General features: G+C 40.9%; 1 protein-coding gene and 1 pseudogene across 1 annotated transcript; both read left to right on the top strand.

The window, feature by feature from the left end:
• Positions 1-5255: 5255 nt before the first annotated feature.
• LOC122231506 lies at positions 5256-13542 on the top strand (annotated as a pseudogene).
• A 9147-nt stretch (positions 13543-22689) lies between these two features.
• LOC102965709 (olfactory receptor 1002-like) lies at positions 22690-23634 on the top strand. Its single transcript, XM_007088840.1, has one exon. It carries the CDS (start codon positions 22690-22692, stop codon positions 23632-23634), a length of 945 nt encoding a protein of 314 aa, XP_007088902.1.
• The last annotated feature ends 1521 nt before the right edge of the window (positions 23635-25155 follow it).

Here is a 25155-nt window from a genome sequence, read left to right as displayed (position 1 = left end):
AGTTTTGTTGGTTGTTTCCTTTGCTGTGCAGAAGATTTTTATCTCCGTAAGGTCCCAGTAATTCACTTTTGCTTTTAATTCCCTTGCCTTTGGGGATGTGTCGAGTAAGAGATTGCTACGGCTGAGGTCAGAGAGGTCTTTTCCTGCTTTCTCCTCTAGGGTTTTGATGGTTTCCTGTCTCACATTCAGGTCCTTTATCCATTTTGAGTTTATTTTTGTGAATGGTGTGAGAAAGTGGTCTAGTTTCAACCTTCTGCATGTTGCTGTCCAGTTCTCCCAGCAGCATTTGTTAAAGAGACTGTCTTTTTTCCATTGGATGTTCTTTCCTGCTTTGTCAAAGATTAGTTGGCCATACGTTTGTGGGTCTAGTTCTGGGGTTTCTATTCTATTCCATTGGTCAATGTGTCTGTTTTGTGCCAATACCATGCTGTCTTGATGATTACAGCTTTGTAGTAGAGGCTAAAGTCTGGGATTGTGATGCCTCCTGCTTTGGTCTTCTTCTTCAAAATTACTTTGGCTATTCGGGGCCTTTTGTGGTTCCATATGAATTTTAGGATTGCTTGTTCTAGTTTCGAGAAGAATGCTGGTGCAATTTTGATTGGGATTGCATTGAATGTGTAGATAGCTTTGGGTAGTATTGACATTTTGACAATATTTATTCTTCCAATCCATGAGCAGGGAATGTGTTTCCATTTCTTTATATCTTTTTCAATTACCTTCATAAGCTTTCTATAGTTTTCAGCATACAGATCTGTTACATCTTTGGTTAGGTTTATTCCTAGGTATTTTATGCTTCTTGGTGCAATTGTGAATGGGATCAGTTTCTTTATTTGTCTTTCTGTTGCTTCATTATTAGTGTATAAGAATGCAACTGACTTCTGTACATTGATTTTGTATCCTGCAACTTTGCTGAATTCATGTATCAGTTCTAGCAGACTTCTGGTGGACTCTATTGGATTTTCCATGTATAATATCATGTCATCTGCAAAAAGTGAAAGCCTGACTTCATCTTTGCCAATTTTGATGCTTTTGATTCCCTTTTTGTGTCTGATTGCTGATGCTAGAACTTCCAACACTATGTTAAACAACAGTGGTGAGAGTGGGCATCCCTGTCGTGTTCCTGATCTCAGGGAAAAAGCTCTCAGTTTTTCCCCATTGAGGATGATGTTAGCTGTGGGCTTTTCATAAATGGCTTTTATGATGTTTAAGTATGTTCCTTCTATCCCGACTTTCTCAAGCGTTTTTATTAAGAAATGTTGCTGAATTTTGTCAAAGGCCTTTTCTGCATCGATTGACAGGATCATATGGTTCTTATATTTTCTTTTATTAATGTGATGTATGACGTTGATTGATTTGTGAATGTTGAACCAGCCCTGCATCCCAGGAATGAATCCCACTTGATCATGGTGAATAATTCTTTTTATATGCTGTTGAATTCGATTTGCTAGTATCTTATTGAGAATTTTTGCATCCCTATTCATCAGGGATATTGGCCTGTAGTTCTCTTTTTTTACTGGGTCTCTGTCTGGTTTAGGAATCAAAAAATACTGGCTTCATAGAATGAGTCTGGAAGTTTTCCTTCCCTTTCTATTTCTTGGAATAGCTTGAGAAGGATAGGTATTATCTCTGCTTTAAAGTTCTGGTAGAACTCCCCTGGGAAGCCATCTGGTCCTGGACTCTTATTTGTTGGGAGATTTTTGATAACCGATTCAATTCCTTCGCTGGTTATGGGTCTGTTCAAGCTTTCTATTTCCTCCTGATTGAGTTTTGGAAGAGTGTGGGTGTTTAGGCATTTGTCCATTTCTTCCAGGTTGTCCAATTTGTTGGCATATAATTTTTCATAGTATTCCCTGATAATTGTTTGTATCTCTGAGAGATTGGTTGTAATCATTCCATTTTCACTCATGATTTTATCTATTTGGGTCATCTCCCTTTTCTTTTTGAGAAGCCTGGCTAGAGGTTTGTCAATTTTGTTTATTTTTTCAAAAAACCAACTCTTGGTTTCATTGATCTGCTCTACAGTTTTTTTAGATTCTATATTGTTTATTTCTGCTCTGATCTTTATTATTTCTCTTCTTCTGCTGGGTTTAGGCTGCCATTGCTGTTCTGCTTCTATTTCCTTTAGGTGTGCTGTTAGATTTTGTATTTGGGATTTTTCTTGTTTCTGGAGATAGGCCTGGAGTGCAATGTATTTTCCCCTCAGGACGGCCTTCGCTGCATCCCAAAGCGTTTGGATTGTTGTATTTTCATTTTCGTTTGTTTCCATATATTTTTAAATTTCTTCTCTAATTGCCTGGTTGACCCACTCATTCTTTAGTAGGGTGTTCTTTAACCTCCATGCTTTTGGAGGTTTTCCAGACTTTTTCCTGTGGTTGATTTCAAGCTTCATAGCATTGTGGTCTGAGAGTATGCATGGTATAATTTCAATTCTTGTATACTTATGAAGGGCTGTTTTGTGACCCAGTATGTGATCTATCTTGGAGAATGTTCCATGTGCACTCGAGAAGAAAGTATATTCTGTTGCTTTGGGATGCAGAGTTCTAAATATATCTGTCAAGTCCATCTGGTCCAATGTATCATTCAGGGCCCTTGTTTCTTTATTTACCATGTGTCTAGATGATCTATCCATTTCTGTAAGTGGAGTGTTAAAGACCCTGCAATTACCACATTCTTATCAATAAGGTTGCTTATGTTTATGAGTAATTGTTTTATATATTTGGGGGCTCCGGTATTCGGCGCATAGACATTTATAATTATTAGCTCTTCCTGATGGATAGACCCTGTGATTATTATATAATTCCCTTCTTCATCTCTTGTTACAGCCTTTAAGCTAAAGTCTAGTTTGTCTGATATAAGTATGGCTACTCCAGCTTTCTTTTGGCTTCCAGTAGCATGATAAATAGTTCTCCATCTCCTCACTCTCAATCTAAAGGTGTCCTCAGGTCTAAAATGAGTTTCTTGTAGACAGCAAATAGATGGGTCTTGTTTTTTTATCCATTCTGACACCCTATGTCTTTTGGTTGGCGCATTTAATTCATTTACATTCAGTGTTATTATAGAAAGATACGGGTTTAGAGTCATTGTGATGTCTGTATGTTTTATGCTTGTAGCGATGTCTCTGGTACTTTGGCTCACAGGATCCCCCTTAGGATCTCTTGTAGGGCTGGTTTAGTGGTGACGAATTCCTTCAGTTTTTGTTTGTTTTGGAAAACCTTTATCTCTCCTTCTATTCTAAATGACAGACTTGCTGGATAAAGGATTCTCGCCTGCATATTTTTTTCTGTTCAGCACATTGAAGATCTCCTGCCAATCCTTTCTGGCCTGCCAAGTTTCAAAAGAGAGATCAGTCAGGAGTCTTATAGGTCTCCCTTTATATGTTAAGGCACGTTTATCCCTTGCTGCTTTCAGAATTTTCTCTTTATCCTTGTATTTTGCCAGTTTCACTATGATATGTCGTGCAGAAGATAAATTCAAGTTACGTCTGAAGGGAGTTCTCTGTGCCTCTTGGATTTCAATGCCTTTTTCCTTCCCCAGTTCAGGGAATTTCTCAGCTATTATTTCTTCAAGTACCCCTTCAGCATGTTTCCCTCTCTCTTCCTCCTCTGGGATACCAATTATGCGTATATTATTTCTTTTTAGTGTATCACTTAGTTCTCTAATTTTCCCCTCATCCTCCTGGATTTTTTTATCTCTCTTTTTATCAGCTTCCTCTTTTTCCATAATTTTATCTTCTAGTTCACCTATTCTCTCCTCTGCCTCTTCAATCCGAGCTGTGGTCATTTCCATTTTATTTTGCATTTTGTTTAAAGCGTTTTTCAGTTCCTCCTGACTGTTCCTTAGTCCCTTGATCTCTGTAGCAATAGATTCTCTGCTGTCCTCTATACTGTTTTCAAGCCCAGCGATTAATTTTATGACTATTATTCTAAATTCACTTTCTGTTATATTATTTAAATCCTTTTTGATCAGTTCATTAGCTGTTGTTATTTCCTGGAGATTTTTTTGAGGGGAATTCTTCAGTTTTGTCATTTTGGATAGTCCCTGGAGTGGTGCGGACCTGCAGGGCACTTCCCCTGTGCTGTGGTGTATAACTTGCGTTGGTGGGCGGGGCCTCGGTCAGACCTGCTGTCTGCCCCCAGCCCACCTCTGGGGCCACAGTCAGACTGGTGTATGCCTTCTCTTCCCCTCTCCTAGGGGCGGGATTCACTGTGGGGTGGCGTGGCCCGTCTGGGCTACTTGCACACTGCCAGGCTTGTGGTGCTGGGGATCTGGCGTATTAGCTGCAGTGGGTAGGCAAGGTGCACGGGGGCAGGAGGGGCAGGCTTAGCTCGCTTCTCCTTAGGTGATCCACTTCAGGAGGGGCCCTGTGGCAGCGGGAGGGAGTCAGATCCGCTGCCAGAGGTTTGGCTCCGCAGAAGCACAGAGTTGGGTGTTTGCGCGGAGCGAGCAAGTTCCCTGGCAGGAACTGGTTCCCTTTGGGATATTGGCTGGGGGATGGGTGAGGGAGATGGCACTGGCTAGTGCCCTGTTCCCCAACAAACTGAGCTCTGTCGTCTGGGGGCTCAGCAACTCTCCCTCCCTTTGTCCTCCAGCCTTCCTACTTTCCGAGCAGAGGTGTTAACTTAAGACCTCCCAGATGCTAGGTCCCGCTTGTTGTCGGAACACACTCTGTCTGGCCCCTCCGCTTTTGCCAGCCAGACTCAGGGGCTCTGCTTGGCCAGCAGGCTGCCCCTCTGCCCCGGCTCCCTCCCGCCAGTCCATGGAGCGCGCACCGCCTCTCTGCCCTTCCTACCCTATTCCATGGGCCTCTCGTCTGCGCTTGGTTCTGGAGACTCTGTTCTGCTAGTCTTCTGGTGGTTTTCTGGGTTATTTAGGCAGGTGTAGGTGGAATCTAAGTGATCAGCAGGACGCGCGGTGAGCCCAGCGTCCTCCTACGCCGCCATCTTCCCTCCCTACCCATCTAGGATTTCGTAAAATCAATTTCATTCTTCAACGTTTTAAAGTTTATTAATTTTTTGAGAGAGATAGAGAGAGAGCATGAGCAGTGGAGGGTTAGAGAAAGAGAGAGGAAGACAGAAGATCTCAAGTGGGCTCCATGTGGTCAGTGCAGGGCCGGATGCGGGGCTTAAACCCAGGAACCATGAGATCATGACCTGAGCTAAAATCGAGTTGGACACTTAACCGACAGAGCCTCCCGGGCGCCCCCTTAAACGTTTATATAGGGGCCTTCAGTGTGTTCAGTCACATATGCCATCCAGATGGTCTCAACAACGCATTACTCCCTTGAGGCTGCCTCCTTGAAAACAGCTCCCGCTGTGGGACAAGTGGACAGAGTGTATATTCCAAGGACGGTGGGTGGGGGCCTCAGAGCCTCTGATTGCCCAGGTCCAGCTAGATGGTCAATGGGTAGCTACATCCTCTTGACGACCACCTCTAGTCAGCCAGTTAGCTAGCCATTATATTAAATAGTTATATCTTTTTCTTTTTAGAGTTTACATCCTTCAGAGGGAAAATTTTTCTCAATGTCAAAGTGAAGCATTTTCCTGTAAGAGAATTTGCTTTATCATCTTTTACATATCATATCATTTCCTTCTCTTGAAGTTTCATAAAGTGTCATTTTCTTTATCTTTTCTTGTTGTTATTGTCCATTTCCTTACCAGTTTTGGTTGGTTTCAAGTAGAAGAATGGGGCAAAATGGCTTTATACTACTTGATTAAAAAAATTAAGTTCATTTATTTATTTTGAGTGTGAGAGAGAGAGGGAGAGAGACAGAGCTGAGGAGGGACAGCGAAAGAGGGAGAATCTCAAACAGGCTCCACAGTTAGCACAGAGCCTGATGCAGGGCATGAACCCACAAACCCTGATGTCATGAACTGAACTGGAATCAAGAATCAGATGCTTAACTAACTGAACCACGCACGTGCCCCTATTCTACCTTCTTTAAGCAAAGTGTATGATAATTTAAATCCTACATTCAAATTATTACGGATTGTGAAATATTTTTGCTTTAATTTACACGTTGCTCAAAAATGCTTACAGAATATGTCTTCTCTGCAACTCTCTGACATCAGGACTTCATAGGATATAGACCATTGTAAGACCATGTCCTTGACTCTAAAAGTCAGATGACAGTGGAGACGAGCTACTGGGGAAATGCTATAGCAGTTTCAGAGGTGGGAGATCATAACCCTTTTAGGGGATCATAGAAGGTTTTTGAGAGAAAGTGGTGACTGAGGTCATCCAACCTATGTGTTTTAGTTTCTCAATGCTGTCCTGACAAATTACCACAAGTTCAGCAGCTAAAACAACACAATGTTGTATACACAATGTATTGATTTAATGCTCTGCAGGCTAAGGAGTCCTACATGGGTCTCACCAGACTACAATCAGGTGTTGGCAGGATTGCATTGCTTCCTGGAATCTCTAGAGGAAAATGTTCCCGCTTTCTCCAGCTATTAAACCTTGCCCACATTTCTTAGCTGATGGCCCCTTCCTTCATCTTCAAAACCCGCAAAGTTGCATATCTGCCCATGTTCCGTACTTACATCTCCTGAGAAGGGCTCACAGATAATCTCCTCATTCCAAGGTCCTTAAGTTAATAACATGGGTAAAGTCACTTTTTACCATGCAAGGTGACATGATCACCGGTCCCTGGGGTTAAGAGGTGGACATCACTGGAGACCATTATTCTGCCTATGCCGCTATTCCCTCAATGTGATATTTTCTCTTCTCCTTCATGAAGCTTTATTCCAATCAAGTTGAATGTTCCTGCCTCCCTGCCTCTGTTCATCTCCTTAGTTCTACCTGAAATGTCTTTCCTCTCAATTTCAGGTCATCTCAAACTTGTCCACCTTTCCAAACCAATCTGCCCATGAAATATTTCCCAACCATTTTCGTGCACAATGACATCTCCTTCTTTGAAAAGTCTGTGCTTTGATTTACCTTGAACTCAGCCAGGGGTACTATGAACTTAAAGAAATGAGTATCCCGCATATTGATTAACAGCAAGTTTTGAAATACACTAGCAAGACTTCAGAATGAACCTGATCTGTGGGAACATAAACTCATTGTCCCAGGTACCCCAGAGAGAGTGGTCTTTGGTTTAGTCCAGCTCTTTAGGTCACTAAATAACTGAGGTTTTGATCCCGATTTTAAGCCGGATCTTCTTCTCTGATACTTCAACGTCCAGGTAAATTCTCGGGTCACCGAATGTAGAAATGCAAAGGTCATAGAAATTGTCCCCCTTACAGGGGAGGCGGAGTCTTATTCCTGTTTGCGTCCTGAGCAATGGAAGGATGGAAGCACGTTCCCCTCACGAAACGCCCTCCCCTGGTGGGTCCACAAATGTCCACAACCACTGCCTGCCATTGCACGTAGATTTTGAACTGTTAGGCATGAAACGAAATCAGTGTTTTTCCAACCACTTAAGCTCTCAGTGAAGAAGGGAGCTTTCTCTGAAATGCTGCGGCATATGTCGTCTTGGATTTATCAAACACTGCTTTGAAAAGTGGGCTTTCTTTTTATGCCCAGGCACTATTTCCCGCGATTGATTTTAGTGCCGCCATTAATAAGCAATTGCCCTGTGGAAAATGCATTCCACAGATAATTCTCAAGTAATGATAAACTCAGGGGGCACAAACATTATATTAACTATTGTTTTGTCACTGTAGCATTTCAGGGTTCACATCTTAATCACTCTATCTTCAAAGTGTGAATATTTTTTTTAATGTAGGAAATTATTTGACCTCGTAACAAACATATGAATCTGGACTCTTTCTTACGGATAATCCCACACCTTGTGTTTCTTACTGTCATTTTAAACAGCTTGCTGTGTTTTTACTCAGTTGATGAGTCAGAAAAATACTTAAAAATTTTGTAACAATAAAAATGGTAAGCATTTCACACATTGTGTTAATAACATAGAGATCACCTGTCAGAATTTATGCCTTAAATAGGTTTATAAACATTACAGGGAATTAGGGGAAATAATTTTATTTCAATGAACAAAATACATTCGTATATTCATGGAAATGTATGGTAACATTGCCGCTAATGATCGAGTCAGTTGAGACTAGAGTGGATACTTAGTTTTCTTTTGATTTCCATGGAAAGTTCCTATACAATATTTGATAGATTAATTAATCTCAAAGGAAGGGCATCTCAGTGCCTCCCAAACCATTATATTTCTGTTTTGAATTATATGATATGATTATATGAATTACATGATCTGGAAATTTCTTCGCTTCATTTAACCCCAAACATGAATCCTCTGTTCCTATTTCTTTCTGCCATTTCTGTATTCATGATGGTTAAAGAGTAAATGTATCCAATCTCTCATTTGCAGGCCTGTCCTTTATAAACATAAAAATGACTATTATGAGTTTCCATAGAACTACCCCTTGTAAAGAATGCTACTGACATTTGTTGACATTTCTCTTTGTAAGCCTTTTATAAGGGGAAGAGATTAATATACACAGATATGAATGTTGTCTTCATTTCATCTGAATGGCAGTATCCTCTCCATCAAAACAGGAACTGAAAGGGCTTTATTTCTGTTCTGTTTAGCCGGTCCCAAATGTCTATTATCAGAGTCTGAATTTTTCATCATTTCTTACAGTCTCACTGGTTACGGTATTCCTAGGTAGGCATTGTTATTCTATCATGTGATAAAGATGAAATACAGATACTGTTCTCGTTTCAAATACAATTTTAGAACCTATGGGAAATTTAGATTTGATACTTAGACTGCTCTTTGGATGGCAGAGGGTGCCGAATCCAAAAAGATCAAGTATAAATTGCCCAAGTTTGCACAGTGTCCCAAGCGACAGGAACTTTTCCTCAGGAATACCGTTGCCAGTCCAGTGCTGTTTTCCTAACTGCCTCCTTTACAGATTGAAAAACACTTGTAATACATTGAAGAAGCTATGATGAATATGGGGCGCCTGGGTGGCTCAGTCAGCTGAGTGACTGACTTCAGCTCAGGTCACGATCTTATGGTTTGTGGTTTCAAGCGCGTGTCAGGCTCTGTGCGGAAGCAGGAGCCTGCTTCAGGTTGTCTGTTCCCCATCTCTCTCTACTCCTACCCTTTTTGTGTTCTGTCTCTCTCTCTCAAAATAAATAAACATTAAAAATTTTTTAAAAGAAGCAATTTTGTGTATGCTAATTAACATTGTAAAAATAAAATGTACTTTTAAATTTCTTACACAGGTTACAACTGACCAGTCAAAGACTATGTATGTTTGTTAGCCCCTCGTCCTTTTAGGTATTGTTCCTCTTCCATTGCCCCCAAGATGCCGTGTGATATCTTTGCAGGGAAAAAAGTCAGCTCTCTCAGGGTGGTACCACACAGATGTGGTTCTCTGGTTTCTTTGTGGTATCTGAATGTTTCTTCCTGACGTCCATGGCACATGACTGGTATTTGACCATCGGTAAGCCCTTGTTGCATGCCCTCATTATGTCCCAGAGGGTCTCTGTGCAGCTGGTTGTAGGCCCTTATGGCATGGCTCTTCTAAGGAGCATGACCTATATGACATTGACTTTTTGCTTACCCTTGTGTGGTCCAAATATCATCAATCATTTTTTCTGTGATATTTCCCTTCTGCTTTCTCTTACATGTGCAGACACTTCCGTGATGCAACTTACATTTTTCTTTTTGGCTGGATCTACAGGAATCCTCAGTGCCCTGATCATGATGGTCTCCCATGTTTGCATCCTGGTGGCGATCTGGAAGATCCAGACTGCTCATGGGAGGCAGAACGCTTTGCCCACCTGCTCCTCTCACCTGGCAGTTGTCTCCATCCTGTATGGGACTCTTTTCTTTATCTCTGTTCGACCTGGCTCAAGTCCCTCCCTGGATATCAATAAAGTGATTTCTCTGTTATATACTGTGGTAATGCCCAGGTTGAACCCCCTCGTCTACAGCTTGGGGAATAAGGAGGTAAGATATACATTTGGGACGAAGTTTAAAAGGAAAACTTCTCCAGCAGTTTTGGTAATTAGAACTCTGTTGTGTTGTACCTTAGACGTTGGTTTATAACATGTCAAAAGAACACTGGGCTGAGAACTAGAAGTTCCCTTTATTCCAGGTTGCTTATAGACTACTTATATTTTTTTCATCAGTCTTCTCCATTCCCCTTCCATAAAGTGAACAAAATACAAAATACAAATACAAGATAATTTACAGATATATTAAAGGTACAAATGTACTATATGCCAACAGAAAGTACAGAGGAACATTTATATAGTCTCATATGTGGGAGGACATTTATTCCAGATTAGAAGAGCAAATGTTGTAAGAGAAAGGTCAACAGTGTTCATTAATAAAGGTTCATACACCTTGTTCTGTTGAACAATGGAAAGTGAGAGGGCTTTTGCAAAATAGGTGACTTACAATAAGGTAATGTCCCGATGAGAAAGTCCTGAACCCAAACGTACGTGTGTATGACACACAGTAGAGACATGGACCAATAAATGGCTGGATGAGCAATGGGTACAGCTGGAAATGGGAATGGCCAAAAATATAAATATACTAAAAATTGCTGAACTTCACAATGGCTGGGAAAAATGAAATCACAATGACAAGACAGTGTTTCTTTTTCATTTGTCACGTTAGCAGACATCACAACGATTTGTGCAATGCTGGTAAGGTTGCCCACGAATGTTGACCACGACATTACACTTAGCGACAGTGGCTAAGTATAGAACAGCTACATTTTCAGAAAGTAATTTGATGATTTCGGTTAAAATTCACATACTCGTTGACCTGGCTCTCTTACATTTGGAAATCTATGCTGTCGCAATATCAACACCAGACATAAATCCTGCAACATCATTTGGGGGGGGGGGGGAAGGAAACAACCTCAATTTGTATCATCAGGAGAAACATACATTCTCTCCTTGAAGTGTTGGGTGGCTAATTATTAAAAAAAGTAAATTAAATATTAATGTTTTGGTTCGGAAGAAACGTCCTGATACAATCATTGATAGATAAGAAAAAAAATCAAGTCAAACCTTAATCTGTAGAACCGATCACAGTTTGCGTGGGTTTGCAACTTCCTGGGGAGCTTCCGCTGAAATCCGCAACCGGCCCCCCATCACCAAAGGCAGGGAGAGACCAAAGAGAGAAGCAGGCCACTCCGGAATGGTAGGGAGCAGGTTGACCAGACAAGAGAACTTACTTGTGAGGTTGTCCTGGGCGCAGCAGTAAGACCATAGCCCTTCTGCCTCCTGCCCAATCTTGAAAGATTAGATAGAGGCAGTCACACATGCCGTCCAGAGCGTCCAAGAACACATCACTGTCTCAAGGCTGTGTCCTTGGGGCAGCTTTTGGGAGCCGAGAAGGCAGGCAGAATGCACGTTCCAAGGGCAGGGTCTGGGAGAGGAGCCTCCAGTTGCCAGGGTCCAGATCACAGATCAACCAGAGGTCAGATCTTCTCGTTGACCAACCCCCCAACATGTAAACAAAGGTGAACAAGGGGGGGGGGGTAAAACCCACCTCATGTGTAAAAGACATTGGTGTGTGCCTATGGACATGATCATAGAGAGAATTGTGCAAAGTCACTGGCCACGCTGTTAACATTGGTTACTTTAGTAACATGACATTGAAAGGAGCCACAGAGAGTGGGGGTGCTTCATGCTTGTCTGAGTGGTCGGACTTGTTTTGCAACAAATATGCTCAATTTCATAACTAAAATTTACTCTTGAAAAGCTGCCATCTGTGTCAAAACTGAATGAATGAATAAGTGAATGAATGAAAATAGCCATAAGTAAATAGATTTAGGCAGATGGACTCAATGACTTCTGGTGAAGCTATTTCTCCATCCTAACACTCTCTGGTTTAATGAAACACTGTTACCTACTGGTGACTGAAATCTTTGTCAAAAACTAAGTAAAAGCGAGAGATTCTTAGCAACTCTCTGCTCCCATCTCACTTTTTCCCTCTGAGGACCTGTGTCTCCCCTCATCCCTCACCCTTCACCCCAGAATCTGTCATTTTTATACAAGGTGGTATGTTTTCTCCTTATTAAACACGTTGAAATGATAAAAAAAAAATGCTGAATTCAAAATGACACAATGCAAATGATGCAATTTGAAAAGTAAACTACTAAGTGAATTAATTATTAATATTCAGGTAAATTTTATAGTTTTTGTAGCACAGCATTTCATACAAAGAATGTATGCTTCTCCTAGTGATACCCCTTCAGCTGGTTTCCTTTTATTCTCCCTACAAACGATGTTGCCACATGTGTATCTGAGATTTATATTTCTGTAGCACAGATTTCCAAATGTAAGAGAGCTAGGTCCCAGATTATGAATGAGTAACTTTGTCAGTTGTTGGGGGCGCCGGGGTGGCTGGGTCGGTTGAGCGTCCGACTTCGGCTCAGGTCATGATCTCACAGCTCGTGAGATGGAGCCCCGCGTCAGGCTCTGTGCTGACAGCTCGGAGCCTGGAGCCTGCTTCAGATTCTGTGCCTCCCTCTCTCTGCCCCAACCCACTCACATTCTGTCCCTGTCGCTCTCAAAACTAAATAAACATTAAAAAAATTATAATTTGTTAGTTGCCAGTTTTGTGACATTTCCCAGCACCATTTTACTAAGACTTGATAAAACTTGGGCTTAGGTGAGCCAAAGGGAAATGTATTTTCATCTAGAAAGATCAACACTTTCTTCCCGGTCACACTTTGCCTTAAAATGACTCTATCCTGCGTCTTCATTATATGACAGGTGTCAGATCTGTCACCTATTGAGATATGCATTGCCTAGTAGGAGAGCTGAAGTGTTTTCTTTGGTCCTAATTGCTTGGTAAACATTCGTGATGCAGGTGCTATTGAACGGGGATTGGGAGGAGAACAGCAGGAGGCAAGTGATAATTATAAATTTCCTGAATTGCTGTAAGGTCCTTGTCTAAGTGTATGCAAATATATTCAAACCAACTGTCTTCCTCTAGCTCTGGTTATTGCTGTTCTGATCTGCTCATGTATTCTGCCTACAATTCTCTTCCTGCCATATTCACGTGGATTAACTACTTGCTTTTCATATATGTTTCAGTGTTACCTCCACTGGGGACTCATCCTAAGGGATGATTAGAGACAGTGTCAGTTAGAGCCCGTGTATTGTCCTCTTACAGCACCATCTTCTTTTCCCTTAGACTTTATAGCTGTAACACAGTGCATCTTAAAATAGATTTTTGTTTTGTTTTTATTAGTAGGAAATGTTCCCAACTGATTCTTCCTAGAGGGCAGGGACAGAAATTCAAGTGCAGGTGCATTTTGCCGTTCATTTGTTTGTTCACCCCGGAAGTCGTTAAATGGTTCTGCCTATTTTGTAAACAATCGCCAGTTAGTCCCAGTATCAGAGGGAAATTGCCTGTCAGTTAAGGCCTCCACTCACTGAAGTCTCCCGATTTGTAAATTTGGCGCCCAGTAGACGGCCACTGACTTTTAGGAGGTGCGGTTTCTGAGAGATCAACTGTGATCCTTTGTTCCTCTGCAGGTGATGTGTCTTTCTGATCCTGCCTTCTTTGAAGACTGTTTTCTTTATTTCTGATTTTCTGTACTTTAAAAACTGTATGCCTAGGGGTGGTCTTTGCTGGCAGTTGTTCTGCTTAGTGTTCTTTATGTTGTCACGCGGGGTGGGAACTCGGGGATGGTCACCCTGATGTGGCTGGATTCCTGACTCCAGAAACCCATGTAGTTTTTCCTTGAAACGTTGTCCTTTGTGGGTGTATGCTCCTCTTCTTCCGCTGCTCCGTCGATGTGGTGTGATCCCTTTCGGGAGAGAAAAGTCATCTCCTTTGTGAGCTGTGCTGTACTGATGTGGTTTTTGGTCAGCTTGTAGTGACTAGCCTGTTTCCTCATGGCCGCCAAGCATGTGACTGGTACACAGCCATCTGCAAACCCTTGCCACGTACAGTCATCATGTGCCAAAGGGCCCGTGTGCAGCTGGTGGCGGGGCCCTGTGCCACGGGTCCTCAAAGTGCCATTGTCCATGAGATCTTCACTTTTGCCTAGGCTTCTGTGGTCCAAATGTGGTCAACCACCTTTTCTGTGACATTCCCCCTTTTCCCTCCCTGGCATGTGCTGCTACCCAGAAGAGTAAGTTGGTTCTTTCCATTATGGCTGGATTCATAGGAATCCTGTGTGCCCTCAACATCCTGGCCTCCTGCATTTTTATCCTTCAAACCTTCTGAATATCCAATCTGCTAAATGCAGGCAGCAAGTTTTCCCTACCTGCTCCTCGTGCTTGGCTGCTCTGGCCATCACGCATGGGACACTTTTCTTCCTTTGCATACGTCCTCGTTCAAGTTCATCTCAGTACGCTAATAAATTCGATTTTGCATTCTATTCCACATGGATGCCCATGTTGAGTCTGCTCCTTTACTGCCTGAGGAAGACGGAAGTAAAAGGGGCATTTAGAGGGACATTTGTTAGGAAGAGTTTTCTGCTCGGGAGGGAATTCGGACGGTGCTTTTACCAATGTTCAGGTGGAATTACAAAACGTGTACTAAGAAAGAGGTGGACTAGACTTAAGGAGTTGACAGTTTGAACCTTGACTCTTCCCATTAGAAAGAGGATTAAACGTTAACGTGCAGTGTTGGGTTCGTTTCCCGTGTACAACATAGTAATGCGACAGTCTTCAATTTGCGTGTGCCTGGATATTAATTGGTAGTTACACTTTAATCATTCTTATTTCAGAGTGTACAGAATCATGACATGCTGGAGTTCTCTTTCAGATCGAAATAATTTTTAGACTAAAACCGTGCCATTTAAAATAAATTTCTCTGGCATTTCAAAAAGAAAAAAGGATTAAAAGAGGATAAATTCTATACCATTTCTGGTTCTCAACGTCTTACTTTGTAAACTGAGGGTAAAAGACTCAATGTCATTTATATTACTTTTTTATCTAAAGTTCTGCGATTGTACACAATATGTCCAACTCCTATGAATGCCATCTTTTTATACACTGGGAAGAAAAGAAAAAAAGAATTTCCTGGCAATGATACCACCCATTTTTCCAGTTTTCTTTTCTAGGGACTTGTTCTCCCTTTCCATTCCTTGATTCAATATATCAAATGCGAGACTTTACAACTCAGTATCTTATAGTCTCACACATCTTTGTTAAAAATAACTGAGCGCAAAAAAGTGTAATGAAACTATAACCCTTTAACAACAATACATTGAGGCCTTAGGTGGAAAATTGCAAGGAGGCCAATGTCATGTGTGGTTTGTACACAGATTAATCGATGATACATATAAGAGCACCTAACACATAGGAAGTTCTCAAGAATACATGTTAAGTGAGCGAGTGAACAAAACAAATATAAGGCACATAGTTACTTTAAGTCCTAATTATCATCTTTCTTAACAACCTGGACCCAGGTGTGGTTTAAGGTCATACGTCTTTCCACATCAACTTCATCTCATTCTTTTTCTGCTCATTGATGGCTTACCTCTTTTAAATTTTTTCCAGCTTTATTGAGGCATATTGACAAATATAATTGTAAGATATTTAAATTGCAAATAATGTAATAAGGAAGGTTTGATATACGTGTACCCTGTGACGGGATTCTCCCCATCGAGTTAAATCGCACATCCCTCACCTCACATAGTTGCCTTTCGGGGGTGGCGAGAACCTTTCAGTTCTACTCTCTTGGCACATTTCACTTCATACAATACAGTGTTGTCAACCACAGTCACCATGTTTTCCATTAGATCCTCAGGCCTTATTCATGTTACAAGGGAAAGTGTGTGCCTTTGAAGTCTTTTGCACCCAAGCTGTCGGAGGACCCTCATCACTCCTCTGGGAAGGATCACGTGCCAGGATTACTCTGCGTGCAAGTGCTTCTAGGTTACAGTCGAGTGTATTCCTGACGACTTTTATTTCCACTGCTCTAGCTGCCGTGGTACTAGCAGCCTACTCTGCTCTTACGTGGGGTTTTGAAACTAAAGTTGTCTGTCCTTTCTTCCACTCTTCAAAGGCCAGCCATGGCCATTCGTCTCCTCAAGCAACATTTGTTCTTTTCTCCTTTCTTTTGTTCCCTTTTCTCTGCCTCTTTTCCCTCTGTTCCCATCCTTTCCCTTTCTGATCTTTCTCATGAGATTGGTGTATGAGAGATGATGTAGATTGCCCTTGATTTTCTTTGTTTTTTTTTTTTTGCCCTTGACTTTTGAGGAACTATCTCACTTCTAAACTGAGTCCTCCACAAATAGCCCAAATCATTGGCTCTATTTTTCTTTTTAATGTTACAGCATCTTGCATCTTCCTATGAGGAAACTCTTTTGTTTTTTCTTTTTTGAAGTTTTCTCTGAGACCTCAGATCAATTTCTTGGGTATTCGGAATGATTTGATATTTATCTCCCTGTGTTTGAAGGATAAGGCAAGCCTAGGGTCCTGCTAGTACTCCGCCATCTTATTCCCCCCCCCACCCGCCCGTTTTTTGTTGTTGTTTTTTGTCCTTTGATGTCCTGAAAATAGCATGTTTTCTCACTAAATGGTCCATGATTAGACTTCAACTCTCTCATGTGTTTCATGAGACCCTTCTTCTTTGAGGCTGGCACTCTTCTCAGAAAAATCACTTGCATACTATGGCTATTTGCATTAGTGCCTGTGGATTTGTAGGCTGGCTAAATCTAGGAAGGACCGGAAAATACGTTTATCGAGTTTTAAACTCAGTCTCTTGCTTTCTTCCACATCAGGGTCACACTTATGGGTTGTTTCTTCTGATGGTTCATGGAATGATAATAAATGTACAATGTCAAATTTATTTATAGACTCTTAAGTCTATAAAGAAAAATAATGGGTTTTCAGGGAAGAGGAGTGGGCCTATTTTAGATGTCGTAACAGGAGGACCTGTGATGCAATGTTTATCTAATGCAGCAATTTGACTAGGCCGCAAACAAGCTCATGTGATTGTTGATGAAGTTAGTTGTCCTGTTTCTTAGGAGGTTGATCATATTTTCAGAAGAGGTTTTGTGAATGCTGACACGAGGACTGACACATTCAACATACATGGAGCCCCAAATATTTTCATGGCTGTGATGTTGAGGATTTAATCACATCAACGGTTTGGTTTTTTTTTTTTTTTTTCCTTTTAACTGATTTGCTCACTGATGTATCCAAAGCACCTGGAACATGCTTGCTACATCATGGGTAATCAGTAAATGTTGATGTATTGAATGAATAAATACAAGGGTTTCATATGAAGCCAAAATATAATCCAGCATTTTCCTCTTAACCCCTTGTTCAATCTGCTTCCACCTCTGTCCCCTTCATTGCTGTGACAACAGGGGAAATAAGAGGGGAAGTTCTGGGTCAACCTCCAAGATTATCTGGTCTATCATCAATATGTTGTGATGTATACATTTAAATGGTCATTTAACCTCAGAAATCTCTGGTATTCTCAGAGTTCTCAGCTGTCATACTGTGCTGTCTATGGCTTCATGAATTCTACACCTCATAATTCAGATATATTAAATTCTGTTAACCTTACATAGCCGAAGCAAGAAATATCAAAGTGTAGAGAGTGAGAGAAGATACTCTCTCCCATAAAAATGAATTCCTTACCATGACACTAGCTGTCATGATAGTAGAACCGAAAAAAAAAAAAACCCCAATATAATAGAAAAGGATATCTAAAAACAGATAGATGAGTAGTTTGGGAATTTATGCATGATATGTTTAGCACTTCACATTCCATTTTTCAGTTTTCTTGTATAGGAAATTCACACCAGGCGTGACAATCGGAAAGATAACTATGGAGAATCACCCTATTAGATAGAAAATATAAGATAACACATTAGCAATTAGAAATGTGGCAGCAAATTCCTTATTGTAGTATAACTGGGATGGCAGGAAAATAGTAAAGCATTCAAGTAAATACTAGAGAAGATGGGAGAATAAAAGATTTATGTTCTTTTAGTTAGATCGTCTCTGCCTGCTTTCTGGTAGTTTAGTGCTACATACTGGTCTTTACTGTCTGGGGATCCTATTATCACCACGGACATTAGTTATCTCTGTATTTCTGTAACATTGTCTCCTACTGCCGGTCTGGTATAGAGAGAAGAGATACCACTAATCATATCAGTGAGACTAGTGTCCCATGTCTTTTCCAAAGACAGTAGAAATGGACTTGTATCTCTAAAGCCCAGTGATCTGTGCGGTGAGACCAAGTTTTGGTCTTTTGGGCCAGTCGTGATCTTGGTGGAAAATAATTCCAGAAGGTGTATAAGGGAAGAAGTCAAAGTTCAGCTAGGCAGTTGAGGCCAAGGAAGATAGATAAGCATTGTCCCAAATCTCGCTCTTAGAATTGAACCTTGGCTCATCTCTCTCTCATCCAGCTGCAAACATATCCATTCAGGTTTGATCTCCCTAGGATGGTCTCTCAAAGAAATAATTTAATTCCTTTCCATTCTCACAGGAAGTTCACATTACCCAACACCTAGAAGAAGTTAATCTCCTGATTTCTGTTCCTGCAGCCACATTCTTAAAATTATGTGTCCACTTATTAATGTCCTCATTTGTGTAAAAATATTAATTGAACACTTACTCCTTAAAGCACTATTCCAGAAGCTGGAGGTGTATTGTGGAAAAACGAAACAAAATTTATACTTGTTGTGATAGAGTGCTATGATGCAATACAAATTCAATGGTATGTAACGGTAATTGATTGAAGAAAAATAAACTAGATAAAGAGGGGAAGTGTAGGAGGGTTGGGGTGTGGTTAACTGTACTCTTTTACAAAGGATGATTAAAGGTGGCCTCCACGATGAGCCGAAATCTGAAGAAAATTGCACAGATACCTGGAGGAAAATACAACAGGAGCCGAAGGAAAAGAGAGGAAGATTCTGAGGTAGAATCCTGTTCTGCCTGTTCCAAGAATAGCAAGTGGACTGCATGAGGTGATGGCAGGTAAGAGAATCTAGATCTTTCTATTCATCCCCTCCATTGAGCTCTTAGGAGGACTAAATGGGTTAATACTCTCAAAGCACTTTGAAGAATGCCTTGCATAGAGTAAACTTCTCCTGTGACAAGACTGACGTTCTGTGGCAACTTTTCTTGTGTGTGTGTGAATAAATAGATGTCACCTGTTTTCTGAAATTCCTTGAAGGATTCCTTACTGCTTACAGAAATAAATTCAAACTGCTTTGCTTCATGAAGTGTTTATGAAGTTTGATCCCAAACCCAGTCTTCTACCTTTGTATTTGAAATTTTTGTACCTCCAATGTCGACTGCTTTTGTCTCTCAAAAATTCTGTCCCAAGTGATAGCTCTCCTCTGCTGCATAACACCCCAATCCACTTTATTTTTATGTGCCTATAGCTTCCTTCCCTTGAGATTAGTCACAACTAAGAGACTCTTTTCAACATCTCTGGTCACAACGATCCTACCATCCTCGTAAGTCATGGACTGACCACGGGGTCCCTCGTGCTGCTGTGTGCCCAGACTCACCTTCTGATTACAAACTTTCTGAGACCAGGCTTAATTTTAGATTCCCCAACCTGCACAGCACCAAGGGCCGGTGCTCATTATGCAACAGGGAAGGCTCAAAACGGGATTTGGAAGTGTGTGAGGGGATAGTCTCAAAGGGAGAGGTAGGTTTATTTTGTACAATGACAATGGATTCAAGTCACAGTACTGTTCTCTTGAGAGAACTTTAATATCTTCTCTATAGGCCCAATCTCCTGAGCTTTTGATGCCCTGAGGGACTTGGCTCCAATTTACACACAGCCCTTTAGAAAAATCTCTCTGATGTGTTGTGCAGAATGGAGTCAATGAACCCCGTTTTAAAGCGCTGTTGGAATGCCCAGGCTTCAAGATGGTATCATTGTGTTGTTTATCTCCCTAGACACCTGAAGAAGCTGAGAAGAATGACCAGTCTACTACGTTTGTAGGGTAATTCATTTTCATGTCAGGGAATGCTACTTTCATAACTTACTATGACATAAGCAGGCAACGGCTGTAGGGATGTTTCTTCAGATGGGTACATTGAGTGAATTCCTAAATGGCTTTCAGGAGCGTAGGTATCAAAAAATATCAAAAAATGATTTTAGATGTCTGGAAAAGCATCGTCTCTAAGCTTACCACGAAGAATAATTTGGTGCAAGGGAAACATTCCATCCGTGTCTCTTGCTTTAAATGACCTAACTTGAATGAACATGTCGGTTGAATTTTGTGTTTGGCATAGAGATAGTGAAATGTGCTGCAAGATTTATGGCGAATGGGACGCTCAGGGGAACGAAGAAGAGGCCTTGGCCTCTTTGGCTTTTAATTTCTTCGCTTGACCTACATGGAGTTTGAGAAGTAGAAAACAAACCACTGAATCTGCTGACCTGAATTCCATGCTGCTCTTACCCGAAGTCACACGCATATCTAGGATCACGATGGCTCTAAGCTAGAATTTTTGCGTTAAGCAAGGTTGGAAGAAAGAAAGCAATATGCATTTTGACAGTCAGAAACTATGGTTTTCACACGATAGTTTGAGTTGGTTGAGATCATAGATGGGGAAATTCTAGTTTCATCCTCATAAAATGTCTTCATAACCCAAATCTACTGTGGCACTGAAAACACTTTGTTTATATCTTCTTTGAGTAAATAGCAAATACACACATAAATGACCTGCAATGGCTTTGCATGTTTAGAAAATACTAAACTCTGGAAACATGTCACTAACTACAGTATAGCTTTTCTGACTATTCTTAAATTCTGCCCCACCAGGCCTTTCCTTTCCAAGCTCCATTGCTTCTGGGACAACAGGAGTGGGTTTTCATTTCATTACTTCCTGTTATTCAACTTCCTGTTAAGCAAAAGCCCTTTCAAGCTTTCTTACCAGGGAAAAATGTTAGAATTCTGTCGATACTTCTCCTGCCGCACAGCCCATTGGTATTTTTGTGTGATTGTGCTGTTGTAATCATGATGATTATTTCAACATCCAGAATGTGCGTTTGTCTTCCTCAGTTTCCCGTTTTATTTGGGTATTACCCTTACTTCATGTTTCTCTCACTTCCCGTTCATTCACCCCCCTTTTCTTTTATAAAAGAGTGTTATTCTGAGATAAATTTTCATAAGCAGCTTCAAAGGTAGTACAGAGAGGCTCCCATCCCCTTCACCCAGGTTTCCCCAATGGCTACATCTTACCAACTACAGCGCAGCATCAAATACAGGAAATGGAGATTGGTGTGATGTGTGGATTGCTCTATACCATTTTACTTCATGTGGAGAGAGATTTGTTTAACCAACTCAACCATCAAGGTACGGAATTCTTCCATCTCTACATGGATGTCCCTGTGCTACACCTTTACAGTCGCACCTTCACGCTCCCTGCCTTTCCCAATCTCTGACAACTACTAACCTGTTCTAACTTTCTATAATTTTACCATTTTGAGAAGATAATGTAAAAATAGAGTTCTGAACTTTGAGATGGGCTTTTTTCAACTCAGTGTAATGACCTTGAGACCCATTCAAGCTTGTATCTGTATCATATTTTTTCCTCTTTCTGACAGAATAGTATTCCCTGGTATGGACATTCCAGATTGTGTAACCATTTATGTGTGGTAGGAATTTGCGTTGTTCCAGATTTCTGGCCATTATGAATAGAGCTTGTGTCAACAAAATTTACAGGCTTTTGTGTGGGCATAAATTTTCTTTTCTTTGGGATAAATGCTCATGTGTGTCCTTTTCATCCCTAAATTATTGTTTTTCTTTTCCAGCTCTTATTAGTACTTAATTGGTTACAACACTTACTCAATATTTAAGAAGTAGTTTATTCTTTGATGAACTAACAAATTTGATGGACTTTGATGAGATTAATGGGTACATACACCAATGGCTGGAGGAATGTAGCTGTTTGTAAGGTGTCACCAAGGAGATCCTGTGGAAGATTTTAATCCCTGGTCAAAGCCATCCTCCCAGGTATGAGCTTGCCCTCCTTTTTGGAATCACAAGTCTGTCTTTTACACACCACAACTGACTGTTTATCTAGAGTCTAAAGGAATCGGCAAAGAAGTTACATTTCTAATACCCTGAACCTACAGTTAGGGTAGATAAGGTATTTGCCTGAGTTCATAAAAATTCACATAATGCTTTCTGTCTAGAAGATGTTTCTTAAAGGATACTCTGTGCAATGTAGGAATTTTAAAAAATGGGATCTGGCACAGTTAGAGGACTTGCTTTAGAAGGTCACCAAAGGTCACATCTCGGTCTAAACTTCTGTGATTTTCTTCAAAAATCTTGTGATCGGGAATAAACTCAAGTGCTGAGAGAGGTTCAGTGTTTAGTATCACACAGATAGCAAATACTGAGGATGGCCATTTGGAGGTAGAAGTCAAGAGTGTGATCTCTCAGTCTACCCTATGAACTTGAAAAATGTTGGGAGTTAAATTCAGTTTTTTACATTGATTTGTTTATTTTGAGAGAGAGGGTGCACGCCCGAGAGTGAGGGAGGGGCCAAGAGAGAGGCGAGGGAGGAAGTCCCAGGAGGGTCCATGCTGTCAGCTTGGAGCCTGACTAGGTGCTCAAATCCAAGCACCATGAAATCATGACCTGAGCCAAAATTAAGAGTCAGACGCTTAGCCAACGACTTAGCCAACTCCCAGCTACCCAGGTGCCCCAAAGAAGTTAAATTCATTTTTAAAAACAATTTAATTATAAATTAATTGTAATGAAAAATCTTTCTCTCATTACAGATTAAATCAGAGAAATGGAATTTAGAAATCAAACTTTGGTGACTGAGTTTTTATTTGTGGGCTTAACAAATTGCTTCCAGCACCAGGTTGTTCTGTTTGTGGTGTTTCTCTTGGTTTATCTGGTCACTCTTCTGGGAAATGTGGGGATGATCACCCTCATTTGGATGGATTCCCGGCTCCACACTCCCATGTACTTTTTTCTCAGCCACTTGTCCTTTGTGGATGTCTGCTCCTCTTCTGTCATTGGTCCCAGGATGTTGACAGACATCTTTGTGAAAAAAAAAGTAATCTCTTTCTTGGGTTGTGCTGCCCAGTTATGGTTTTTTGGTCAGTTTGTAGTGACAGAGTGTTTCCTGTTGGCCTCCATGGCTTATGACAGGTATATGGCCATCTGTAAGCCCTTGTTGTATACACTCATTATGTCCCGGCGAATCTGTGTGCAGCTGGTGGTAGGGCCTTATACCATGGGTCTTATAAGCGCCATAACGCATACGACATTTGCCTTTCGCCTGCCTTACTGTGGTCCAAATACCATCAATCACTTCTTCTGTGACCTTCTTCCTGTTCTCTCCCTGGCATGTGCAGACACCCAGGTCAATCAGGTTTTACTTTTCATCTTGGCTGGAGCTCTAGGAGTGCTCAGTGGTGTGATCATCCTGGTTTCCTACATTTACATCGTGGTCACTATCTTGAGGATCCGCTCTGCTGAGGGGAGGCGCAAAGCCTTCTCCACCTGCTCTTCACACCTGACTGCTGTCTCCATCCTGTATGGGACACTCTTCTTTATCTACGTACGCCCCAGTTCTAGTTTCTCCCTGGACATCAATAAAGTGGTTTCTGTGTTCTACACAGCCGTGATCCCCATGTTGAACCCCCTTATCTACAGCCTGAGAAACAAAGAGGTCAAAGATTCATTCAGGAGGACGTGTGAGAAGAAGAATCTTCCTCTGAGTAGGTAAACTAGATACCATTTGTACTACAGATTGAGAGGTGATATAGACACAAGATGTAGGGCATGGGCTGGGTGATGGGAGTCCTACTTTTGTGTTAAGATTCAATTTTTATTACTGTGTGCCATTGAGAAGTGATATATCTTCAGATTACAATTTTCTCACTTGTTATTGAACAGAAATGAGTTTTAAAATGTTAAACTGAAGTACATGGATTATTGAACCCCAATGCTTTAAGAATACGTTCCGTGTTGGGGCGCCTGGGTGGCTCGGTCAGTTCAGCCTCCAACTCTTGGTTTTGGCTCAGGTCATGATCTCATGGTTTGTGTTCAAGCCCTACATCAGGCTCTGCACTGGTAGTGCTGAGCCTGTTTGGGATTCTTTCTCCCTCTCTTTCTGTCCTTCCCATGCCTTCTTTCTCTTTCCTCTGTCATAATAAATAAAATAAAATAAAAAATATTCTCAGTGTTTGTTTGTGACTAGGGTATGAGAGGCTCTTTGCTAAGTCCTGTTAAATTATTATTATGTTAGAATCATAATCAGTGACTTGACGCTACTTCTGTTTAGCTCACAAGGTGCTGAGATCCCTCAATTTTCTGGAAGCTTAGCCTTGACTCTTTAAACAAAAGCCAATAACAAGTATATTATGGTTAAAGATAGAAACTTCTACTTGCAAGGTAAATATGTCTTGGGAATGTAATATAAACATGGTGACTATAGTTAACAATAGTGTACGTTTGTTGTTAAAAGAGCAGATCTTAAAAGTTCTCTTCACAAGAAAAAAATTAATAACTACATAAAGTTATTTATGTTAACTAAACTTATTGTGGTTATCATTTTGCAATATATATGTATATCAAACAATTATGTTGTACACCTGGGACTAATACAATGTGATATGTCAACTATGTATCAACAAAATGAGAAAAAGTTAATTATTCAGGAAGTATGTAGCCATAGCACTCTCTAATAGCACCTTCCCATTTGGAGTAGATAATTTACAAAGGGCCTTTTACATTCCTGATCCTCTCTACTTATATAATACCTTGCTGAGATTTTGTCACTGTATTTACACTTATGCATGTAAAATTCAGAATGCATTGCAAGTCTTTAATAAAGTGTTGGCTATGCTCTAGTGATTTATTGATTTTTGTGTCCTAAGAAGGAGGTGAATTCTATTTTTACAGATGTTCAGCCTGGCACACATGAAGAATCAATGCCCATGACCTCATAACTTGGGTCACACTCTTATTTTTTCCAGGTACAATACTCTTTCAACCATACTTCTGTGTTTTGTTTTCTGGAATGTAGCAACAAATCCAAGAAATTAGCAGATAAACCATGTTTTGTGTAACCTATGACTCATTGAAAGCCACACTCTGTCTTCTTTTGAAGGCCTTTTTAAAAAAAGCATTTAATATGGCTCAAATTAACATCTCAAAACAACAGATGTTGGCAATGATGCAGAGAAAGGGGAACACTTCTGCACTGTTGGTAGGAATGCAAAGGGGTGCAGCCATTCTGGTAAAG

Source organism: Panthera tigris, chromosome D1, assembly GCF_018350195.1.
Source record: "Panthera tigris isolate Pti1 chromosome D1, P.tigris_Pti1_mat1.1, whole genome shotgun sequence".
Taxonomy (NCBI): Eukaryota; Metazoa; Chordata; class Mammalia; order Carnivora; family Felidae; genus Panthera; species Panthera tigris.
Note: the sequence above shows the minus strand (reverse complement) of the source record. Positions and strands in the feature narration are given on the sequence as shown.